This window comes from Urocampus carinirostris, chromosome 19 (assembly GCF_059441175.1).
Source record: "Urocampus carinirostris isolate Australia breed hairy pipefish chromosome 19, RoL_Ucar_1.0, whole genome shotgun sequence".
NCBI lineage: Eukaryota > Metazoa > Chordata > Actinopteri > Syngnathiformes > Syngnathidae > Urocampus > Urocampus carinirostris.
Window position 1 is genome coordinate 24,289,212 of NC_142367.1, and position 23,198 is coordinate 24,312,409.

General features: G+C 43.9%; 1 protein-coding gene across 1 annotated transcript in view; it reads right to left on the minus strand.

Moving 5' to 3' along the window:
- nrap (nebulin-related anchoring protein) overlaps positions 1-23,198 on the minus strand; it is a 73,483-nt gene that overhangs the window by 10,430 nt on the left and 39,855 nt on the right. Inside the window, exons 23-41 of the mRNA XM_088324270.1 lie at positions 20,421-20,525; positions 19,285-19,392; positions 18,327-18,484; positions 18,101-18,254; positions 17,923-18,027; positions 16,315-16,413; positions 16,150-16,254; positions 15,970-16,077; positions 12,786-12,899; positions 8,850-9,047; positions 8,681-8,785; positions 6,370-6,468; positions 6,198-6,302; positions 6,029-6,136; positions 3,453-3,764; positions 3,285-3,389; positions 2,270-2,368; positions 915-1,019; positions 696-803 (exon numbers count right to left, since the gene is read on the minus strand). Coding sequence (XP_088180396.1) covers positions 696-803; positions 915-1,019; positions 2,270-2,368; positions 3,285-3,389; positions 3,453-3,764; positions 6,029-6,136; positions 6,198-6,302; positions 6,370-6,468; positions 8,681-8,785; positions 8,850-9,047; positions 12,786-12,899; positions 15,970-16,077; positions 16,150-16,254; positions 16,315-16,413; positions 17,923-18,027; positions 18,101-18,254; positions 18,327-18,484; positions 19,285-19,392; positions 20,421-20,525 — 2,400 coding nt within the window. The remainder of the gene's footprint in view (positions 1-695; positions 804-914; positions 1,020-2,269; positions 2,369-3,284; positions 3,390-3,452; positions 3,765-6,028; positions 6,137-6,197; positions 6,303-6,369; positions 6,469-8,680; positions 8,786-8,849; positions 9,048-12,785; positions 12,900-15,969; positions 16,078-16,149; positions 16,255-16,314; positions 16,414-17,922; positions 18,028-18,100; positions 18,255-18,326; positions 18,485-19,284; positions 19,393-20,420; positions 20,526-23,198) is intronic.

Genomic DNA, 23,198 nt, shown 5'->3' on the forward strand with positions numbered 1-23,198 from the left:
ACAACTATTGCATTTAAGAAAGAAATAATAGCCAAATATGAAGGAGGTGTGCGAGCGCCTTCTGCTGACCACCACAAAGGTAAGAAATCCTATTCATAATTCTTTTCTGTATCCTTTTTTTTTTATTTCTACACGTTCATGTTAGCGTAATCTTTCGTACGGAAGATTACGATAACGCGAACGTACGATTAGCTTGGGTTAGCTTTAAGTTTACGTTAAACATTCAGGGTGTTTGAACGGAGCACAACATTGAGGGTGTTGGAACGGAGCCCTCTTTCCAATGAAGCGCTAGCCACTTGTGGTGCTAAATGACTTGTAAACGACCTGATTTTTTTATTTTTACACGTTCATGTTAGCGTCATCTTTCGTACGGAAGATTACGATAACGCGAACGTACGATTAGCCTGGGTTAGCTTGATGTTTACGTTGAACATTCAAGGTAAACATTCAGGGTGTTGGAACGGATTAAACCGATTTACATTATTTTTAATGGGAAAAATGATTTCGGTGATCGAACAAATCGGTTTTCGAACAGGGTTCTGGAACCGATTATGGTCGAGAACCGAGGTTCCGCTGTACTTATTTTGTGTGTAAGCAAGTGTTGTGATTTTGCATTGATGCTACTAAAAAAATCAAATAGTTGAGATCTAAGTAAAAAACCGTTCCCAATGTGTGCAATTTCGGACAAAACTCACATCACTGGCAATTTCCCTGGAGGCTTTTGCTGTCTGGAAGGGGATAGCATCCAATCTCAAGTCGTAGCCCAGCATCCTTAGTTGCTCCCCAGAAGCCTTGTAGACTTTCTGCAGCAGGTAGCCAAAACACCATTTATAATAGTAGAAAAATATTCAACTTTTGGCTTGAATTGTGGTGAGATCTGACGACTTTATGTTCCGTGGTGTAGTCGAGCTTACGTCGCTAATGTGCAGGGCGTTCATCTTCGCTCGGACAAAGTCGGGATCGTCAGGATGCAAGGTGTACTTGTTCATATCGTCGTTCCTGCCCGATTTGTACAGCCTCTGCGTGAAAAAAACAGAATGAATGCACTGCATAAAACACGAACGGTGTTTAGTCCCTTCCTGATTTCTGTGTTGTGCCCAGTTAAGGTCAGTGTTCATCACTCCACTATAAAAAAGACACTGGCCAAAAAATGGCATCCATGCGAGAGTTCCCTGGCGAAAACTACCGCTGTCATAAAATACATGTGCCAAAAAGCATCTTGATTATCCTCAAGACTGATGGAGAAACATTCTGTGGACTGATAAGTCAAAAGTTGAAGTTTTTGGAAGGTGTTGAAGCCCATTACATCTGCCGTATCAGCATTTGACCAATAGAACGAGATGCCAAATGTAAAGCATGGTGGTGGCAGTGTGATGGTCTGGGGCTGCTTTGCTGCCTCGGGACCGGGACAACTTTCTGTTGTTGGCAGAATCATGAATTTTGGTGTTACTCAGAAGGTCTTGAAGGAGAACACCCGGCCATCAGTTCATGCCCTCAAACTCAAGCGATCTTGGTTCATGCAGCAGGACAATGAAACCGAAACCCACGAGCAGGTCCAAATCTGAATGGCTCTAAGTACAAAATGATGGTTCTCGAGTGGGGGCGGCACGGTGGCGCAGTGGTTAGCGCGTGTGCGGCACAGTTCTGAGGTCATGGGTTTAAATCTAGCTACCAACCTTCCTGTGTGGGGTTTGCATGTTCTCCCCGTGCTTGCGTGGGTTTCTTCTAAAGACATGCATGTCAGGTTGATTGGCCAGTCCAAATTGTCCCTAAGTGTGAATGAGCGAGCGAATTGTTTGTCCCTGTGTGCCCAGCGACTGGCTAGCAACCAGTTCAGGGTGTCCCCTGCCCACTGCCCGGAGATGGCTGGGATGGGATATTGAGGATAAGCGGTGTAGATAATGGATGGATGGTTTTGGAGTGGCCAAGTCAAAGTTCATATTTAAATCTAATTGAGACGCTCTGGTTTGACCTTAGACGGGTCGTTCGAGAAAAGCCTCCAATATGGCAGATTTGAAACCATTTTGCAAAGAAGAGTGGGCCAAAATTCCTCTCAAGTGTTGTGAAGGACCCATGACCAACATAGGGCGAGATAGTTTTTGTTTGTGCCTTAATAAATGGAATGTATTTTCTTGGGTTGTCTCTGTGTAATAATGAAATGTAAAACCTTTTTCGAGTGATAAATATGCACAAAAAAAAACCACAGAATTCCGTAAGGGGGCAAATACTTTTTCACGGCACTGTAAATTTCCCGTTTTTTGAAATTTACCTCGCTACACTGTTGATAGCTGGCCTTGGCGTGGAGCATGTCTGGCGAGTCGGTCACTGAGGTGAACTTGAAGGTGTCTGGAAGTTGGCGATATCGCTTCTGTGTGGCCAAAGACAAGTTCAAACTTTAGTAGACACTCAAAATAAGGAGAGAAGACATCAATGGATTTTGAACTTGCGAGAAAAAAAAGCGGGAGGGTGACCTGTAGAGAATCTCTCCCCTTATTCTTTTATCGTCGCCGGCGACTTTGATCAGGCATGTTTATGGACTGTACTCCCCAAATCCATTCAATACGTGGACTGAGCAATTAGGGAAAAAAACACTGTACCGTGTGTACAGCAAGATCAAAGATCTGGTTGGATCCGCCCATCTCTGTCTGTCCCTCACCACTTCATACACCCCCCCCTCCGGAGGAAAACAAAGCCTATACAACAAGGACAGTACAAACATCTTCTTTGTTCCTTTATCTCTTTGTTTTCCTTATATCCTCACTGTAAAATGTGGAACTGGAGTGCCACGTCCAATTTCGTTGTCACAATATATCCCATGTTGTAACAAAGACAATAAGGGTATATTCTATTCTATTCTATTTTTCGACTAATTCGGCCGTTTTGATATTCCCAACACCGGCAGCACGGCGGCGCAGTGGTTAGCGCTTGTGCGGCACAGTTCATGTCATGGGAACCTCCTGCGTGGGTTCAAATCCAGCTCCAGACTTCCTGTGCAGTTTGTATGTTCTCCCCGCGCCTGCGTGGGTTTCCTCCGGGCATTCCAGTTTCCTCCCACATTCCAAAAACATGCATTTCAGGTGAATTGGGCGGTCCAAATTGTCCCTAGGTGTGAATGAGCAAGTGAGTTGTCTGTCCCCGTGTGCCCCTGCGATTGGCTGGCAACCAGTTCCCCTGCCCACTGCCCGGAGATGGCTGGGATAGGCTCCAGCCCCCCCGCGACCCTAATGAGGATAAGCGGTACGGCTAATGAGATGAGAAGAGATGAGATTCCCAACACCACTTACATCGCTAACAAGTTTCCCAGCTTTCTTGGCGGACTCCAACTGCGGCGCTCCGACTCCATCCCACGCCACACCCTTCATGAAGTTCAGGTCCGACTTGTACAGTTTCTAGACAAAAAACAGTCCATTATTTTCGAGTTCAACGCTCGTCCCTGCATACTTTGTCTTCACCTCGCTCTGCAGATCGTAAGCCTTCCTGGCCCACTTGACCTTCATGTCGTCGGCGAGCACCGTGTACTCGTGTAGCTTCTTCCTGTAGTCCTGGTCGCTCGCTAGCGCTTGAGCGTTTTTAGCCGTCACCAAGTTGACCATGTCGGGCGTCAAGTGGTAGCGCCCGCTAGCCGTCAGGGCGTCTTTGCGGTACTCTTGGTTACTTGCTAGCCGGTTGGCTTGAACGTAGTGCAGCAGGTAGGTATCGTCCGAGACGCTCTGGGAGCCGATGTGCTTGCCTTTTTCCAGCACGTGGTTGTGTTTGTACTTGTACTGCGGGGATGGAAAAATATATTTACGGTCAGTTGAGAACAACGCCACCTAGTGGTATGATCCTGAGCCCAACCTTAAATTTGGATTGGGTCAGGCATAAGATGTCAATCACTATGTTCAGGTTTAGGCTGGCCCTAACTTTTAATCGTCATTGTTCTCTCATCTCATCTCATTAGCTGCACCGCTTATCCTCAGTAGGGTCGCGGGGGTGCCGGAGCCCATCCCAGCAATCATCGGGCAATGGGCAGGGGACACCCTGAACTGGTTGCCGGCCAATCGCAGGGCACACAGGGACAGACATCTCGCTCGCCCATTCACACCTAGGGACAATTTGGACCGGCCAATCCACCTGAAATGCATGTCTTTTGGAATGTGGGAGGAAACCGGAGTGCCCGGAGGAAACCCACACAAGCACGGGGAGAACATACAAACTCCGCACAGTAGGTCTGGTAGCTGGATTTGAACCCACACAGGAGGTTCCCAAGACCTTAGAACTGTGCCGCACACGCGCTAACCACTGCGCCGCCGTGCTGCCCTCGTCATTGTTCTTTGTCGCGCAAAATGAAATATAGAATAGAATATACCTTTATTGTCATTGTTACAAAATGGGTTAACATATTGTGACAACGAAATTGGGCATGACACTCCAGGTTCACACATTCACTGTGAGGTAAAAGAGCCAAGAAGATAAGGGAACAGAGAAGATGCGGTTATAAAACAAGGAGGATAAGATTATAGTTATAATTTACACAATATTTACACAAGAAATGTCGGCATGTAGGATGTTACATACAGTTTGATATCGTAATACAGTTTGGTAACATAAGGGTTTGTGCAATTATACATTTGGTGCAAAAATAGTCATCATAGTGCAAAAAAATTGTCAACATAAACATGGAAATTTGGGTTTTCTTCGGGTTCGGTCCTTAGAATCAAGTGAATGAGTCAGGCGCGGGCTGGGTCAGGCTGTAATAACATGTGATCTTTCCTTATTAAGTCTTCTTATGTGTTTACCATGGAGTGCCATATCTAATCCCTTTGTAAACACTACGTTGCTATCAATGACAATAAAGGCAATATTCATATTCATTGAAATAGTCATAATTTGTAGTTAAATATTGTTGTCCCACTGGCAAAAAATATTTCTCATTCAAAGCATTTTTTTTGACGATTTTACTAAAAATATCATTTAAAGTACATCTTAACAAATATTTTTACAATTTATTATTTTACAACAAATACTATGCCGATTGTTTTGCTTATGATATAATTTTTCTTCTTAATTTGTATTATTACAAACATTTTCTGGGAGCATGACAAAAATATTGTCACGATTGCCACGGCACCCAATTGGCCCCGCCCGTGTGGCGCCAGCTGCAGCTCGTTGACAGATAGGCTTCTCTTCTATTTAAGCTCAGTGCTCTCACTCACCCTTTGTCAGTCCGTCAATGAACCTCTGCACCCATAAGACGTGGGTTTTGACTCGGTCCTGTTTCTGTTGGTATTTCCTGTCCGGTATTGTTCCCGTCTATTTTGTTCTGTTTAATTTCGGTTACCAGTTTTGTTTCCGTCTAATTTTGTCCAGTTTATTATTTTCTCCAGTTTTCATTCCCGAATAGTTTGTGCTGTCCGGTTTCCTGTTTGTGTTTCCTGTCTGGTAGCGTTCCTGTCTATTTTGTCCTGTTTAATATCGATCTCCTGTTTCGTTCCTGGCTTTTTGTTCTGTTTGATATCGATCTCCAGTGTCTGGTAGCCTTCCCGTCTAGTTTGTCCTGTTTAATTTCGATCTCCAGTGTCTGGTAGCCTTCCCGTCTAGTTTGTCCTGTTTAATTTCGATCTCCAGTGTCTGGTAGCGTTCCCGTCTAGCTTGTCCTGTTTAATTTCGAACTCCAGTGTCTTGTATCGCTTCCGTCTATCTCGTCCTCCTCGTTACCGGACTCCAGTCTCTAGTGCCTGATATCAATCCTGTCCGTCCCGTCCTGTCCGATATCGACCCCATCTGTCCGATATCTGTTCGTACAATCGGTATCGATCTCGTCGGCCTCTGGCTTCCTATCTTTTCACTCCAGACCGCTGCGTAACGTGCATGACTCCCCATTTCCCATAAAATAAAAAGCTTGTGTGAAAAACGTCACGCGTTTGGGTTCTCCTCCTGTTCCGGTTCTTGACAAATATATTAGGGAATAATTATCTTGGAATTTGCAAAATGATTATGATTTTTTTGGGGGGGTGGTATATTGTTTCTGTAGTAATATTCATCTTACATCGCTGGCAATTCCCGTGGAAGCCTTGGCTGCCTGGAAGGGGATGTCCTGCATGGTCAGCTTGTATCCCTGAGCCCTGAGATTGTGCCAAGAGTCTCGGTACCGGATCTAAAGGAAAAGCGTCCGTTTTGAAAGGTCCCCTGGCTAAAACGGAGAACCCGGGTCTTACCTCGCTAAAGTTAGCCGCGTTGATCTTCGCTTGAGTGATCTCGGGTCTCTCGGCCGTGACGGTGTAGCTGTGCTGGTCGCTCACCCCTTTCTCTTTGTATAAACGCTAAAGGGAGAAGCAAATCGGAGTCAATATCTCATCGACTTCGGAGCATTGAAAATATTGCGCTCGCCTCGTTTGTGATCAGTCCGCTGAATTTGGCGTGGACCAGGTCTGGGGAGTCCGCCACGGACGTGTGCTTGAAGCTGTACGGCCACTGTCGATATTTTTTCTGCGGCGGGAAAAATGTTCGGTTATCATAGCGCTGTCCTCCTCATCTCTTGCCTCTTTTGTCAATCTACCATGATTGCAGGTGACCCCACCCACCCATTTCACAGCCTCTTCGACTTGCTGGAGTCAGCCAAAACGTCTGCAGAGTCTCAAAGCCAGAACCAGCAGGCTCAAGGACAGCTTCTTCAAGCAGGCTGTCAGGGTTCTCAATTCCTGCTATATTACCGTAAATTCCGGACTATAGGCTGCTACTTTTTCCCCTAACTTTCAACCCTGCGGCTTATTCAGTGATGCGGCCAATTTATGTCATTTTTCTAACGGCCGCTAGCTGCCCTGTCAAAGCTATATTATTATTATTAAAGCTTTGAAAACTCTCTGGGTGTACCGTCTTTCTTTGTAAATATGTGTAACCCGTGTATAATATGTATTTGCAACTGTATATTTTTGTAATGTATTTATTTGTATTTATTTTAGACACTTATTCTGATATGTTTTGCACGGGTGAACGAAAAATGAGGGGCGGAACAAACGCGGGGTGCCGAGTTTAAGTGGGGACCGCTAAAGGTGAGGGACAGACAAGGAAAGAAGAGGGGGTAAAAAGTTAAAGAAAAGCGAGTAAATGTGTTCATCTGATGTATTTTTTCCCACCCTTACCTTTGGAAATATACACTTTTTTCCTTGGATTACTTTCAACAGGACCCGGACTCTGCAAGTCTGCATCAAATCTTAAGTACCGGTATCATTTTCCGTTCATTTTGCCGGCTGTGATTTTTGGACTGTGGACTTTAATGAAGGACATTTAGTTTCAATCGTGGGACTTAAAGTCGGGTTTGGGTTAATTTTGTGTTTGTGTTACATTTTTAAATGTGGGCGCATGCGGTTTATATACAGGTGCGGCTTGTGTATGTACAAAATCGGTTTTCCTCTTAAAATGTGGTGGGTGCGGCTTATAATCAGGTGCGCTCTATAGTCCGGAATTTACGGTACTTTTATTTAGCGTATTTATCCAAAATACCTGTATGATTTTTGGATTCTATATACATTAGGGACAATTTAACTCCCTAAACCCCCCAAAACTGGTTAATCTGTTTAAACACTCACAAAATGATGTCATTCATAAAGAGTGTTGGGAATAACGGCCAATGGAAAAAATAATGCTGCTATGTAACGGCGTTTTTTATAAGTCATTATTGTCTCCTCCTCCGTTACGACGCCGTTATTGTTACTGACAGTCAAAAGCAATGCATTCCTTTGGCAGAGTTGTTTATGTCGCGTCTTTTCGGTTTATGTCACTTTTCAAAACAGCCACTACTGTATAGTTAGATAGCAATTCCGAATATTGTTTTTACTAGGGTGCCGAAAGAAAAGGCCAATGAGTCGCGAAAAATGTGAGCCCTAAATTTGAAATTGCCAGTCAAAGCGGCAGCAACCAACTCTCCAGTTTTCGTTCCCGTCTAGTTTGTCCTGTTTTATTTCAATATCCTGTTTCATTATCAATCCCGTCTGTCCAGTCCTGTCCGGTATCGACCCCATTCGTCCGATATCTACTCGGGCAATTTGGTATCGATCTCGTCGGCCTCTGGCTTCCTATCATTTCACGCCAGACTGCTGCCTAAAGTGCATGACTCCCCATTTCCCGTAAAATAAAAGGCATTAGCTCAGGAGGTAGAGCGCTCGTCTTGGGATCAAGAGGTCGCAAGTTCGAGTCCCGTGTTATATGTCGAAGTGTCCTTGGGCAAGACAATGACCCCAATAAGCAGGTAGGCACCTTGTCTGGCTGACTCCCTATTGGTGTGTGAGTGTGTGTGTGAATGGGTGTGAAGCACATTGTAAAGCGCTTTGGGAGGTCTTCAGTGACTTGAAAAGCGCTATAGAAATGCAGACCATTTACCATTTAGCATCTTGATTATCCTCAAAACGTTTGGAGGCTGACTCCCTATTGGTGTGTGAATGTGTGTGTGAATGGGTAAGGGTGAAGCACATTGTAAAGCGCTTTGGGAGGTCTTCATTGACTTGAAAAGCGCTATAGAAATGCAGACCATTTCCTTGTGTGAGAAACGTTACACGTTTGGGTCCTGATCCTGTTCTGGTTCATGCAACGAATGCAAAAATCTGGATTAACTGATTCTGTAGTTCTGATTTTACTATTTGGGTTCTTTTAAGGTTCCTGAAACGCTTTTAACTTTTTTTGAACAAAACCAAAATTGTCTTACATCGCTGATAAGCTCAGTGGCTTTTTTGGAGCCTTCGATCTGCAGAGCTCCGGTTGCGATCCACGCCGCACCTCTCAGGTAATTGAGATCAGAGCGATAGAGCCTCTGCAAAAGAGAAGGGAAGCGTTCCCGATCCGTTCTGTTTTTGAACCCGTCCGGTGTGCCGTACCTCGCTCTGGAGAGCGTAGGCTTTCTTGGCCGCCAGGACTTTCATGTCGTCGGGTAGGGAGGTGTAGTCGTGCAGAGTCAGCCTGTAGTCCTGATCGCTGACCAGAGACTGGGCCTTCTTGGCGTGGGCCACCTCCATCATATCCATAGGAAGGTGGTGCTTGGAGAGCAGGCTAGCTGACTCCTTCTTGTATTTAATCTGGATTTTGAAAGAGAAGAGGGTTAGTGCACCTCTTTCCACCAGGGGGCGCTGAGCGTGTTTGGAACTGGGCAAGGGTGTGTCCAAAATGTACACACCTGTCCCTTTTTACTCTCATTCCTTTATAACACATGTGTCAAACAGGCGGCCCGCGGGCCAGATCAGGCCCGCTAAAGGATTGAATCCGGCCCGCGAGACAACACTCGGAGAAGCGCAAGAGAAAAACAAGCTGCAGGTTGAAATATGTCAACTTGATGTTGCCAAAGCCAGGTCCCTCTCACAAAGACACTGTACTTGTATTTATTTCTCTCTCTCTCTCTTTCTTTTCCACCCCTTTTCTCCCACTGTCTCTGTCTTTTTCACTCTCCGTGTCTCTCTTTTTCTCTTTCATTGTTGCTCTTTGTCTCTTTCTCTTTCTGTGTCTTTTAGCCTCTTTTGCTCAAACTTTCTTTTTTCCTTTTCTCTCTCTCTCTTCATACCCTTCGTGCTTTCTTTTCTCTCCTTCTGTCTTTCTATTTCTCTTTGGATTTCTTTCTTCCTCTCCCTTTCTTTTCTCCCTCTCTCACGACTTTTTATCTTTTGTTTCTCACGCTTTCACCCTCTCTCTCTCTTTTTCTTTCTTTGTCCCGCCCTCTCTCCTTTTCCCTCCCTCTTTCTCTTATTCCTGTATCTCTTTTTCTTTCTTTTTAATCTACTAGTCCGGCCCCCGACAGAATGCTTGTTCTATCGTGTGGCCCCTGAGATAAAATGGTCGCGACACCCCTGCTTTATAAGGAAATATGGAGGCTGCAGGAAGGCATACCTGAAGGGATTTTCGGGAAAGAGGGAAATTATAATTTAAGGGGCTGTAGTGAATTCATAATCCCAAAGGTGAGAACCACCAGGAAAAGTATGTGTTTGTCTGTGTGCGGAGTCAAACTCTGGAACGATTTACAAGATGATATCAAACGATTTCCAACTACAGTGGAACCTCGTTTTTTCGAACGCCTCTCAGTTCGACCAAAAATTTCGAGAAATTCTTGATGCGCTATTTGGTCAAAAATTCGGAGTTCGAACGCCGGTAATGCCTGAGTGTGTACGCTAGAGTGCGATGCCGAGCGGCGTACCGGTGTAGATCGTGACCAACTGTTATCACGTGCGCACTTGCCTTTTTTTTTTTTTGCTTTCGCTTTTAATATCGGTGAACGGAGTGTTTTAGCCCCTAACTATGCCTCCGAAGAAGGTCGGTGAAAGCAGGACAGGTGAAAAAAGAAAAGTTATCCGTACAACTATTGCCTTTAAGAAAGACATAATCGGTAAATATGAAAGAGGTGTGCGAGTTTCTGATCTTGCTCAGGGAATACAGCATGCGCCTTCTGCTGACCACCACAAAGGTAAGAAATCCTATTCATAATTCTTTTCTTTATCTTTTTTTTTTTTTTACACGTTCGTGTTAGCGTAATCTTTCGTACGGAAGATTACGATAACGCGAACGTACGATTCGCCTGGGTTACCTTTATGATTCGAAGTAAACATTCAGGGTGTTGGAACTGAGCCCAAAATTCAGGGTGTTGGAACGGAGCCCCCTTTCCTTTTGCTTCTTACTACCCCTTTTCAAATATATTATGTAACTTTATTTTGTTGTTGAGTTATTCTTTTTGTTCTGTTTTTATTTTGATGTTCCAATAAAGTTTTCATTCATTTATTCATTCGTTCATTTTACAAAGCTAATGAGCTAGCTAGTTTTTAGCCATTTAGCAAGCTATCTGCATAGCCTTTTCACATTTTTTTCCATGCTATTAAGCTAATATTTGGTCTTTTTTTCAGTAGTTGTCAAACTTAATTTTGGCCTCCTTTCTGGCTAGTCATCTTTCAGTCTGGCTATTTATATGGCTTTGACGCTTTTAGCTTGTTAGTATATAACTTCAATACTTAAGTCAAAAACTATTTTATACACCGTTTTATCTTACATTAAGTCAAATATACTTGTTCTAAAATCTGACTTCAGTGTTTGAGGGCAAACTATGAGAGAAGGTTTGTGGTTAACCGCACTTGGCCTTGGAATTGGCCTTTTCTTCCATTCTGTGCAGATAACAATGACTTAAGTGGGGGAGTATGTGCCTGGCATGTCTTATCACCCCTCCTCCCATTCTTCAATCATGGTTGGGAAGTTTGCATCGACGACCACGGACCAGCCAGCGGCTTGGTCGTGGGGCTTGAACGTTTCGTCGCCATGTGTCATAGAAGTGGGCAACCCTGGAAGCCCCTGTTGTCTTATGCACACGCTTGTAATTGGCAAGGAAGAAAGCCGATTTGTTCAACTCTTTGATTCGGCTAAATAAATTGATATGTGTACTATACTCGGCTCAATCACTTCTCCGGCTTCTGGACATGCTCCAAATGTAAGGGATTACACAAGACACGGGAAGTGTCTTCGGAGTCAGATTTCCGTATAATAAATGTTAAAACCTTACAGTATGAACTTTACATTATATTATTATTGATATAACATTTGGCATTTGGATTCTATGTTAACCAAGTTATGTAGCGGCTGCCTTTTCCAGCAGCTGCCCTGATTTATTGTTTTATTGTCTGCTCCTATCTTCGGTGTTTTTCTTCCCGTTTTGACAACTACACTATGGATTACTTCTATCCTATGGACATGGGTTTTAGCGCACAAAAATGCGTTTATTCAAGGAATCAACTCCTTGCCCTGAAGAATTCTCGTGCCGGCGTGATGAAGGGGCCTATCGTGGAAGAAGAGCCGGAGCTAGCGAAGCGGCTAGCGGCGTTATAAGTCTTCGGTACCATCTGTAATCATGGTAAATGCGAACTCACGACCAAATAAGATCATCGAGTGCTGGTGGAAAACATCGAAGCGCACAGGGAGCGCAGTTGCTGTGTTTTGCGGAAACGTGGCTCACGTTTAGCATTCCGGACGCTAACGTGTAGCCACCCGGAGCTACCCGGAGCTATCCTGCTTCAACGCCGCTATACAGAGACACGAAAGCCGGGGGGAATCGGAGAGGAGGCGGACTTGCTAACACGAGGTGGTGTATCCCTGGATTTTCGCAAAGAAAAGATTTCCATTTGCCGCAGGGATGTCGAACTTTTGGACTAGCGTGACGTCATCCACTCCGCTACAAGCACCCCTAGGGCATCATGTTCATCTGTTAATAAACAACGGGGTAGACTGCTGGAAGTGTGAATTTCCCTACGGGGATAAATAAAGTATCTATCTATCTATTTACTTTTTACATATTTTGTGAATAATATTCCCGTTCCCACAAAAAATATCTTACACTGCAAATATTTCACTCGTTATTTTGTTGTTGCGCTCTGTAGAGCCCTTCGAGACTTTTTGTGATAAAGGTCTATACAAATAAATATGACCTGACCCGAAGGTCCATGCCTGGTATCCGGTATCGGCTGTGAGAAGAAAGCCCTTTGCAGTCTGGACAGGAGACCAGCAGCGGCCAAGGGGCCTTCTTTTTGCCTGTTTCCTGTTTGGACCTTTTGTTTGCCTGCTCGTTAGTTTCTTACTCTATTCCTTGCATTTTCCATGTACGGTTTGGTCTTTGTCAGGTTTTGTTTTGTTTCGAGATTTCGATGTTTCGTGAACCCTTGCTTGTTTTTTCTCTTTGTTCCTGATTTTTGTTATGATATCGCATCCCTCTTTTGGAGCACCCTTGGCCCCTAGTTCCTGCTTCCCCCACATGGGTCCATCACCCACAAAACTACACAGAAACACGTGCTTACGTCGCTTTGCAGCTTGTTAGCGTAAACGGAATGAGCCATGTTGATATCATCCTGCAGTCCCTTCAGTCCAATCCTCTTCCCTTTGGTCTTCTCAAACTCTTCCTTGTATTTTTGCTGTAATGACATAAAAATGTCAAATGTCGTGCAAAAGTGGGCTACAAAGAAATGTCATATAAAATAGTAATTGAAATAGTCTTCATCCACTCAACTTAAATATTTCTTTAAATAGACTTGGATTGAAATACAATAAAGTGCAAAAATCTACTAGCCATAAACAACATGTTAAGGTCTAAGTAAGATTCCTCCCACCAGAGGGCGCCAACTAGTTTGGGAACTGGGTACAGGTGTTGTCACGACTGGAACGGAATCAGGACCCAAATGCATAGAGTTAACCACAAGTTTATTGATAGAAAGGAGATGGGCAGCACCCGCGATCCGGTGCTCGCTGGAGGCGGGAGGCAAGTCCTTTACACAATCGGGTTGTGATCCGAATACGGAAGTGGATCTTTCAGAGCGGGAGATGGCAACGACTCGTAAGCTGGGATGGGAGAGCAAACGTGGTCGGGGTCAAAAACTGGTAGTCTGAGACAAACGGGGAGATCAGGAACGGACGTCAAAATACTTGCCTTGTAGAAACAGAGGTTTGCTGACAGACTGACAACAGGAGAGTGAAAGGACTGGGTTTAAAAAAAGGACAGGGAACCAATCAGGTAGCCCGCAGCGGCTGGCGCCAAATGAGCAGGCACAGGTGATCCAAATCAGTCATCATAATAGGTGTGTCCAATCTAGACCCTAACATAAGTCAAGTTATGGTCAGAGGAAGTCTCAGAGTACTGTACAGACTACGGACTATAATTATGACACCATCCCTGATCTAAAACCTACATGTGGGAAAGGGAAAACTAAAAAACCTCAACATGAGGAAAATGAAGAAACCTTGAGAAGGTACAGTCTCAATGGGCTGCACAGACCATAGATTATTGCAAACCACAGACTATTATGACACCATCCCCTGATCTAAAACCTACATGAGGGAAAGGGAAAACTAAAAAACCTCAACATGAGGAAAATAAAGAAACCATAAGAAGGGACAACCCATGAGATCACCCCATCCAACCGACCAAACTTAGGCCTTCCTCCGATTCTATTTCCTACCACTTCTGCACTTTTCTCCAATTTGCCATAAGAGGGTAGAAATTAAAGAGTGACTCATACAAGTATGACACAAAACGAAATAAAAAGTAAGGAGAGAGTAAAAGTTGAGGCTTAGTTAGTTTAGTGTAATTTGCAATAAAATTGAGCGTGTGTCACACCAAAAATAATACTTATGTCATGATTACTGATTCGGTCGCTGATTGGCTGCCTGCCACTTTTTAAACGCGCCGGCTCCCTGTTACCAGCGTCAGACCGTCTGCGAACCTATGCTCTCAGCTAGGCTAGCTTTGTACTATCCTGCCCTGTTTTCCTGCCTGATACCTGTTGCGAACCTGTTTCTGGACCCGTTTCTGCCTTACTCCTCCGTCCCGGCCATCGACCTGTTCTGCCCTGTTTCCTGCCTGATACCTGTTGCCGACCTCTTTTCTGGACTCGTTACTGCTTTCGCTCCTCCGTCCCGGCCATCGACCTGTTTTCCCGCTGTCAACGACTCCCCTCGCTTGACACGGAAGCGTCACTTCTGTATTCCTGCCATCCGCTACCTGTGACCGACGATCATCGGATCGTGGAAGCAAGCACTGCTCCCTTTCTCAATAAAAACTGAGTAAAACAAACGCTATTGGGTCCTGTCTCCGTTCCTGGCTTGTGACAACTTATGCATCTGATTTCGGGTTTAATGATGCTCTGGCCTTTGAGATTCAATCGGCAACCTCAGTGGAACTGTTTAAATCTAGCCTATAACCTTATCTTCTTTGTTCCTTTATCTTCTTTGTTTTCTTTTATCCTCACTGTTAAAAGTGATACTGGAATGCCACGTCCAATTTTGTTGTCACAATATGTTCGACCCATTTTGTAACAATAACAATAAAGGTATACAGTGGAACCTCGCTAGTTTGCGGTTCCACTTTTGCGGGTTCAGAGCTTCGCGGGTCTAAAAAAATATACTTTACCTTCTCAATAAAAGCATTTATTAACTTGACGCCATTGAGCGCGAGCTTATGTCAACTGAGGACACGGTGTGGACACCCTTATTGTGAAGGGGAGGGGGAGGCCCTGGTGCAATGCTTAGTCATGGTGAGTTACCGCTTCGCCCACCCTCCCTCCTTTAACTCCTCCCACCTCACCCCCTTCTTATGTGGCGCTCAGTTTATCATGGAGGAACTCGGCGACGCGACGTAAGTATATTCTCTTCCGTCACATTTCATCTCAAGTTAGACTTTATTATACCAAAAGCGAGCGGTTGTTAGTACTACCTAAACACGGCTAATTGTGTGCGGTTTCGTGTATTTGTTGTAAAAGCCGTTCGATGCCGCTAGCTAAAGTGTGTTGTTATTGTCAGAAAGTAGCTCTTTCACTTTCAATAAAATGAACACAGACCATTTTTTAACTGTTTAACACTCATCAAATATCACATTTTCACAGTTTTTATTTTCAATATGTAACCGGCAGTGTTAACAAGCGAAATAAACTGCGATGGCTGCACGTGGTTGAGAGCGGTAAATACAATCATACTGAATGCTTCGTAGTGGTTTCGCCACAGTCCTATTCCGTGTACATACAACATATTTTACGTTTTTTTTTGGGTTTTTTTTGTTATAACATAAATTTCACTCTCTCTCTCTCTCTCTCTCTACCCGTATTCTATATGGTGTACTGTATACAGGGGGGTATACTGTATACCTGTATACGTTTTTTAAGCATTTTTGAAGGGGCGCCGCTACTTCGCAGATTTTCAGTTTTCGCGTGTGGTCTTGGACCCCATTAACCGCGATAACCGAGGGATTACTGTATTCTATTCTATTCTATTCTATTCTATATACTTGAGCTTATGAATGGCCTTTGTTTCATGTTGACGAAATCTGTGTATTGCAACATCTATTGCATCCTTAGCCGAAGAGCGACAGCTAGATTAGCGAAAACATACCTCAAGGAGAAGTACCATTCAGTGAAAAAATTACACAAATTGGTGTCATCTCAGGGGCCATGTCTGACCCGCGGGCCGCACCTTTGACATCTATGATTCACTCACATCACTGAGTATGTCAGCAGAAGCTTTGGCGGACTGGAAAGGAATGGCGTCCAGACGTAGTTTGTATCCCCCGTCACGTAGTCTCATCCAGGATTCCTTGTACCGCTTCTGTAATCCGATCGTTTCAACGTGTCAAAGACACTCCAAGACAAAACGGTCTCTTGTTTTGTTTCCGATTACCTCGCTGATGTTCAAAGCGTTCATCTTGGCTTGCGCCAACTCGGGCAGTTCCTCGTTGAGGGTGTAGATGTGTTTCAGATTTTCACCCTTCTCTCTGTACAACCTCTGAAAACCAGCGTTTTATGTTAGCGTACCGGATAACCGCCTATGATAGCTAGTACTCACATCAATGGCCAGTTTGTTGCTGAGTTTGGCCTGAACCATTTCCGGCGTGTCTTCCACACTTGTGAACTTCAGGGAGCTGACGTTCTGACGGTACTTTTTCTAAAGGGAGGAGGATTTTGTCAGAGGTACATTGTGGAATATTTGACCGCTGTAGTGTCTGATGCGAATGAAAACCAGTGCAGAGAGGACAGCGTAGCAGCAAGATGACAGACAAGCATGGCGGAGACTACTGGGTATGGATCTAAAAGATGTCTCCAGCCATGGATATTTATAAGAATTAACATTGGTATGATAGTTCATGTTGGTTGGCTGGATCCTTTAGGCACACGGGTGGTCGGGGCACTATTTTCTGTGGTGTGTCTTGGGCGAGTACAGCCTGGTACAACCTGGTCTTGAACAGGGACCTTTTAAAGGCACAAGCTGTTTGTTTGGTTGGTTGGTTGGTTGATTGGTTGATTAGTTGATTGGTCAGGTTCCCTTAACCACTAAGTTCTTAGGGGCACCATTTCTTGTGGTGTGTCTTTGGCAAGTACAGCCTGGTGGCACCCATCTCTTCCCAGGCCAACATAAAATTTCGACCGGTCCCGAACCTGGGACCTTTTAAAGGCCCAAGTTGGTCGGTGGGTTTGTTGGGTTCTCTTAACCACTATTTCCTGTGGTGTGTCTTGAGCAAGGACAGCCTGGTGACACCCATCCCTCTCCAGACTTTTCACCTGGTCTTGAACAGGTACTTTTTAAAGGCACAAGTTGTTTGGTTGGTTGGTTGGTGGGGGCCCTTAACCACTAGGTTCGTAGGGTCACCATTTCCTGTGGTGTGTCTTTGGTAAGTACAGCCTGGTGGCGCCCATCCTCACCAGACTAACACATGTTTAAACCTGGTCTTGACTTTATCTTAGAACTATATTTCTATGTTCAACTAATATTTGAATGTGTTTTTGTGATCTGGAAGAAGTGTTTTAAAGCTGTTAAGAATTGACTTGAAGGATTTTGGGAGTATGGAACCGATTAATTGGATTTAAGTTATTTGGTATAGAGAATATTCGCTCGAGATACGAGAAAATCCACATTACCGCACAATGCAGGAACGGATTGATCTCGTTTGTAGAGGTATCATCTTCTTTTACAAGCCAAGAGCTACTTACCATGTTATTACTCTGTTATTAATCTGTTATTACTCTGTTAGTACTATGGTTTTATAGGGTTAATTATAAAAGTAGGGTTAAATAGTCTCAGTCAACCACTAAAAATATCAGTTGGCAAGAAAATCACAATGACCCAGCTTTCCTTTGATGGCACTGCGTTGGAGACCCCTGTTCAAGAACATGGTTTCTCAGTGCTCTCTAAGAGCAGTAGTAAACTGTTGTCACACATTCTGGTTATACAAACCCTTCCCAAACTCTAGGTCCCAAAATCAGAAGCCTATAAACATCAAATGTGGCATTTGAGGAAGTGTTATTAGGCAACCGGACACCAGACTAGATCAACGTGCTCCTCGATGAAGTTCACTGACTTGGTACTTAACCTAGTTCTGAGAGTCTAAAATTGGGATGTTGCTTGTGAAATCAATGCTAAGCTCCAGTCAGTCAGGCTGAGACGATTGGTAGTTACCTCACTGAGAACATCTCCAGCTTTTTTGGCCTGCTGGACATCCAAGGACTTCCCGGCCTCCCAGCCGACGCCCCTCATCCAGTTCAGATCCGATCTGTACAGTTTCTGTAAAAGAAAAACACGTACGTGGATTCTTCCTGAATGCAACTAAAAACCGGGTTCTGTTCTTGGGACTGACGTCGCTCTGCAGTCCGTAGGCCTTTTTGGCCCAGGCGACCTTCATGTCGGTTGGTAAGGTGGTGTACTCGTGCAGGAAGGTCCTGTAGTTGTAGTCTGCCGCCAGGTCTTGGGCCTTCTTGGCCTGGCTGATGGTCAGCATGTCCAGAGAGACGCTGGTGGGTGGGAGGACACATCTTCACGTTGTGGTTCTAGGTTAAAACGGTATTAAAACGCCAAGTCTGTACTTGAATCGGGTCTTGGTGTCTTCGTATTGCTTCTTGTAGTCGCGGCCGCTTTGGAGTTTGGTAGCCAGAGCCGAGTGAGCCATCTGGGAATCCTCGGTGACAGACTTGATACCGATCACCTTGCCTTTGTTTTTCTCGTACTGTTCTTTGTATTTGACCTGCCGGGGAACGAGTGGTAAGCAGGATTTTAATCAGAGGAGTTTACCCAATCCTCGTGTTGATCGGTTCGGATGTCAAACCACTTGAAAAAGCATGAGCGTTGAAGGATTTTATACATTTGACTATAAAGGATTTTATACGATCGAATACAAATTACATTTAATGCAAAAGATATTCACTGGCTGGGCCTTGGTGCGATGTCAGGGCACCCGAGTAGAAAATGTTCTTTACAGGAACGGCGGGAACGGGTTGTAAGGCTGATAAGATAATCAGCACATCCAGACGCAGAAAGGCCTTGATGACGTAGAAACGCTCGGTGTTGTTTCGGTAATTCCAGACATCGCGACGCTCTTTTCCAAAATGGTGAAGCCCAGGGGGCTTCATTGGCACGCCCATGGGAGGAGCCGGCACACCATCTTGCAGGGAGATGTGTGCCAATAAGGAGAAGCTAAAGGACTTCAAAAGAGGGCTTCCCAGAGACTCCAACGACACTAATTCGGCCGTTTTCGATGGAGTACACTTAGTTAAACTGTTAATGAAATTAAATCTGCCCCCGTGTGAAAATTTCGGCTTTCCTGTTCATCTTTTCCGTCAAGAATCGAGCGCGCATAAATTGTTGGGTGAACGTAGGTTGTGTTTGGTGAAGGGAGTCAGATAACTCATTCGAACAAATTGGTAAACGCTACATTTTGATATTTGATTCCCAACAGCGTAGTAGCTTAGGACGCTCTTATATCGTGACTTCCGAACCCATCGAGTCTTTGGTGACTCCTGTCCTTAGAACGAAAAACCAACTCACGTCGCTGGCTAGGTCTCTCTTGGCTTTAGCGGTGAGAATAGAAAGGGAGTCCAGTCGAAGCTCGAAGCCCTTTTCCCGTTGTTTTTCCCATTGACTTTTGTAGACTTTCTAAAAGACAAACAGGAATTTGAGATGGAGATGTGAGTCTTTGTTTTTAGGGCACGCCTGAAAACATTTAAAAATATCATCATCAGAGAAACAGATCCTCTAAAGCCATAAAGTCGCCAATCCATAGAATCCAATTGTGTAAAAATCTGGACTCCAAAACACACAATAACGCTGACAGATGAAAAAAATCCGCCTAAAAGCATTTCTTCTTCATTGGAGGTTCCTTATTGTATTCAGTTCGTTACGCTCCAAAACTCTCCTTTGAAAATAAACAGACTCGGAAAATGATTCCCGATTTATTAGTTAGCCCTCCCCTTTCGATTGACACCTTTTTCCACGATGAGGGTCTGTTCATGCTTGTTTTATTCATGCACAAAGCGCCATATTACATTAAAGTTGCGCCTTCCTCGACGCATATATTCCACCTGTTTCACTCTTATTGTTCGGGGTGTTGTGGATTATTGGAGTCGAGCTTGACATAAGGAGAGCCCATTTGTTTATAAAACGGGAAATTCCAGACTTGTTTTTCCCGAGTGTAAATGTCAGCGAATGTTATTATTAATCGCCTTGGGCTGCCACGTAATAGCATTCTTCTTGGCGGGGAACATGCGGTCGAGCCGACCCCAACGAGTTCTTGGAAATTGTGAAATTGTAAAAATCGAAAGAGGACGAAAACATTCTGTCTGAGATAAACACGTGGGTCATCGCGAGTGGGACGTGCTAAAGTAATTTGAGATGTTTTCTTAGGATATAAAAAGCCACTTGTCTCTGAGACGAATGAGATCTCTGTTTTGTACGCTGATGAAGATAATTAAACGAGCTCTCCCTCTCCCGCCAAGACTTCTCCCTGCATCTTGTTTTACATATTTTGAGGCGAGGCAATAAGGTCTGCTCCGAAAAGGGCCCCCTGGCGGCCATTAGGAAAAAAATGCATCAATTAGCCCCAAGCTTTTGACAAAAAGTGTCGGCTTATCGTCCGAATTTTCCGGTGGGGGTGTACGGTCGCAGGTAGCAAAGATCACACTCACCGCGCTAAGAAGGTCGGCGTTCGCCCTGGCTTGCCTGAAGAGAGGTTCGTCTTTGGTCATGGTGTAGCGATGGATCATCTGCTCCGTGTCTGCTTTATACGCCAGCTGAGGGACACCATTTAGATCAACGGGGAACCGACCTGGAGTGGAACTCGGGCCAATGTATTAGACCTTGTGTTTTCCACTGACAGATATCTGGTTAAAAACATTGACGTTGGGCCGAGTTTTTCTACCAGTGATCACGATTCTGTTACTTTCCAACTTAACCTGGCTCTTAAAAAAGATACAGCTGCTCAGAACTACATAAATTTTAAAGACTGTGATCTACATGGCATGAGATACTTTCTGTCTAGTGTCAACTGGTACCTCTTATTTGATAGTTGTGGGAATATTGAAGAAATGTGGGCAATATTTAAATCTGTTGTTTACACTTTGATATATGTATACGTACCCTCAGTTGCTGTAACACCTCACGTCAACCGTGATATAGCTGAATTGCATAGGCGAAAGCAGTTTATTCACAAGCTTTATAAACGTGATCAGTTGGCATACTTGGAAAGTTATCAAGATGCTTCAAGGGAACTGCGGAGGGCCATCAGGCGGCAAAGGGTGGCTGAGGAAAATAAAGTTTTAGAGGCTAATAATACTCGTAAATTCTTTTCATACATCAACCGTAAACTAATTTCTAGGGCATCTATTCCCAACCTGAAGGCATCTGACGGTACCGTTGCTACAGATAATGCTGACAATGTCCGTATATTAAATGATCAGTATGCCAGTGTTTTTGGTCGTGACAATGGGGTTTCACCCGACTTTCCCAGCAGAACCTCAGCTGTTCTAAATTCTGTGGAACTTTCAAAGGAGTTGATTCACAGATACTTGATAAAACTTCCCAGCAAATTTTCAGCCGGCCCTGACAAAATTCCAAATTTCTTGCTTAAAAAGCTAGCTGACTTTTTATGTGAACCATTATTTTACCTGTTCTCTAGATCTTTTGAGGATTCACAGCTGCCTGAGGACTGGCTTAGTGCTATTGTCATACCGATTTTTAAAGGGGGGAGCACAACAAGTGCAGCCAACTATAGACCAGTTAGCTTGACTAGCTGCGTCTGTAAAGTGTTTGAGAAAATTATCTCAGATGCCATATGGAAATTTATACAGGAGCACAATCTTTTTACGTTTAAACAACATGGGTTTAGGTCCGGACATTCTACCATGACTAACTTAATAGCTCATTTGAATAATATTACCAGTATGTTTTTTGTTCACAATATGGCTGGTCATGTTATTTACTTAGACTTTTGCAAGGCTTTTGATAAAGTGTCTCATAACAAGCTTTTACAAACACTGAAATGCTATGGTATTCGGGGAAAACTGCTTGAATGGATAACAGCATATTTGTCAAATCGTAAACAATGCGTAAAAATTGATGATGTTCTTTCAGCGTGGTCGGAAGTTTGTAGTGGGGTACCGCAGGGCTCAGTACTAGGACCATTATTATTTCTGTTTTTTGTGAACGACCTACCTGAGGCCATTCAAAGTAGTGACATCTCAATTTTTGCCGATGATGCTAAACTGTCGGCTTTCTTACCAAAAACCCAGGTGACAGGAACAATTGATTCTCTCCAAAATGACATTAAATCAGTTTTTCTTTGGTCCGAAAAGTGGCAACTGCAATTGTCATCTCATAAATGCTTAGCACAGTCGTTTTTACATGGTTCTGTTCCGCTGTATAACATTAATGATCATGATTTGCATGTTGTTACTGAACATAAGGATCTGGGTGTCACTCTTACTTCAAACTTAAAGTTTATCACGCATATCGCCAAAATTACCAACAAAGCCAATAACATAGCATCAAACATTTACAGAAACTTTTACAACAAGAACCCAGCATTCTTAGTTCGAATGTTTTGCGTTTATGTTAGACCCGGGTTAGAATATAACAGCGTTGTGTGGAACCCTTACTTACTCAAGGACATTAACCTACTGGAAGGAGTTCAACGACGGTATACGAAGCGGATACCTGGGATGCACAGCTTGTCATATCCGGAAAGACTACAAAGACTGAACTTGGACTTTTTGGAGCTCCGTAGAATTCGATTTGATTTAATTTTTGTGTTCAAAGTACTGCATGGAATGATCGATGTACCTTTTGATCAATTTTTTGAGTTCTGTCGTGTTGATGGTTTACGTGGTCATAGATATAAGTTACGGGTGCCTAGACCTACCAGCAACTTGCACGGAAACTTTATTTCTTTCAGGATACCAAAAATTTGGAATTTTTTGCCTGACCGGGTTATTAGTGCAAATACGGTGCAAACCTTTAAGCAAAGGTTGGCAGAAACAGATCTGTCAAATTTCCTTAGGGGAGGGGGCGTAAGGTGACCATATTTGGCCATGCTCACTCTCAGCATTAGTTTTTCTTTTTGTGTCATGTTTTGATTAATGTATCCAACAATACCTTCAATAAACAATTTCATTTCAATGTTCCCTCTAAGCACATTCTCAGCGCACAAGAAAATCTAGCCAGCGCACAAAAATCAGGGCTCGAAATTGCTAATTAAGAAGCAAATTAAGTCAAAGTTACAGTGCATGAAGGTCAAAATACACGGGTTCCCTGACGCTGTGTTCTAAATGCGGTATTTGGAAGTCAGGGTTGGGTAGGGTTACTTTAACTTGATTACTTTCAATGACTTTTGGATTACTCCAAAACCGAATATGCTAATAAAAGACAAAATAAACTCAATATGAATAAAATGACTAAATTTGGTGCAG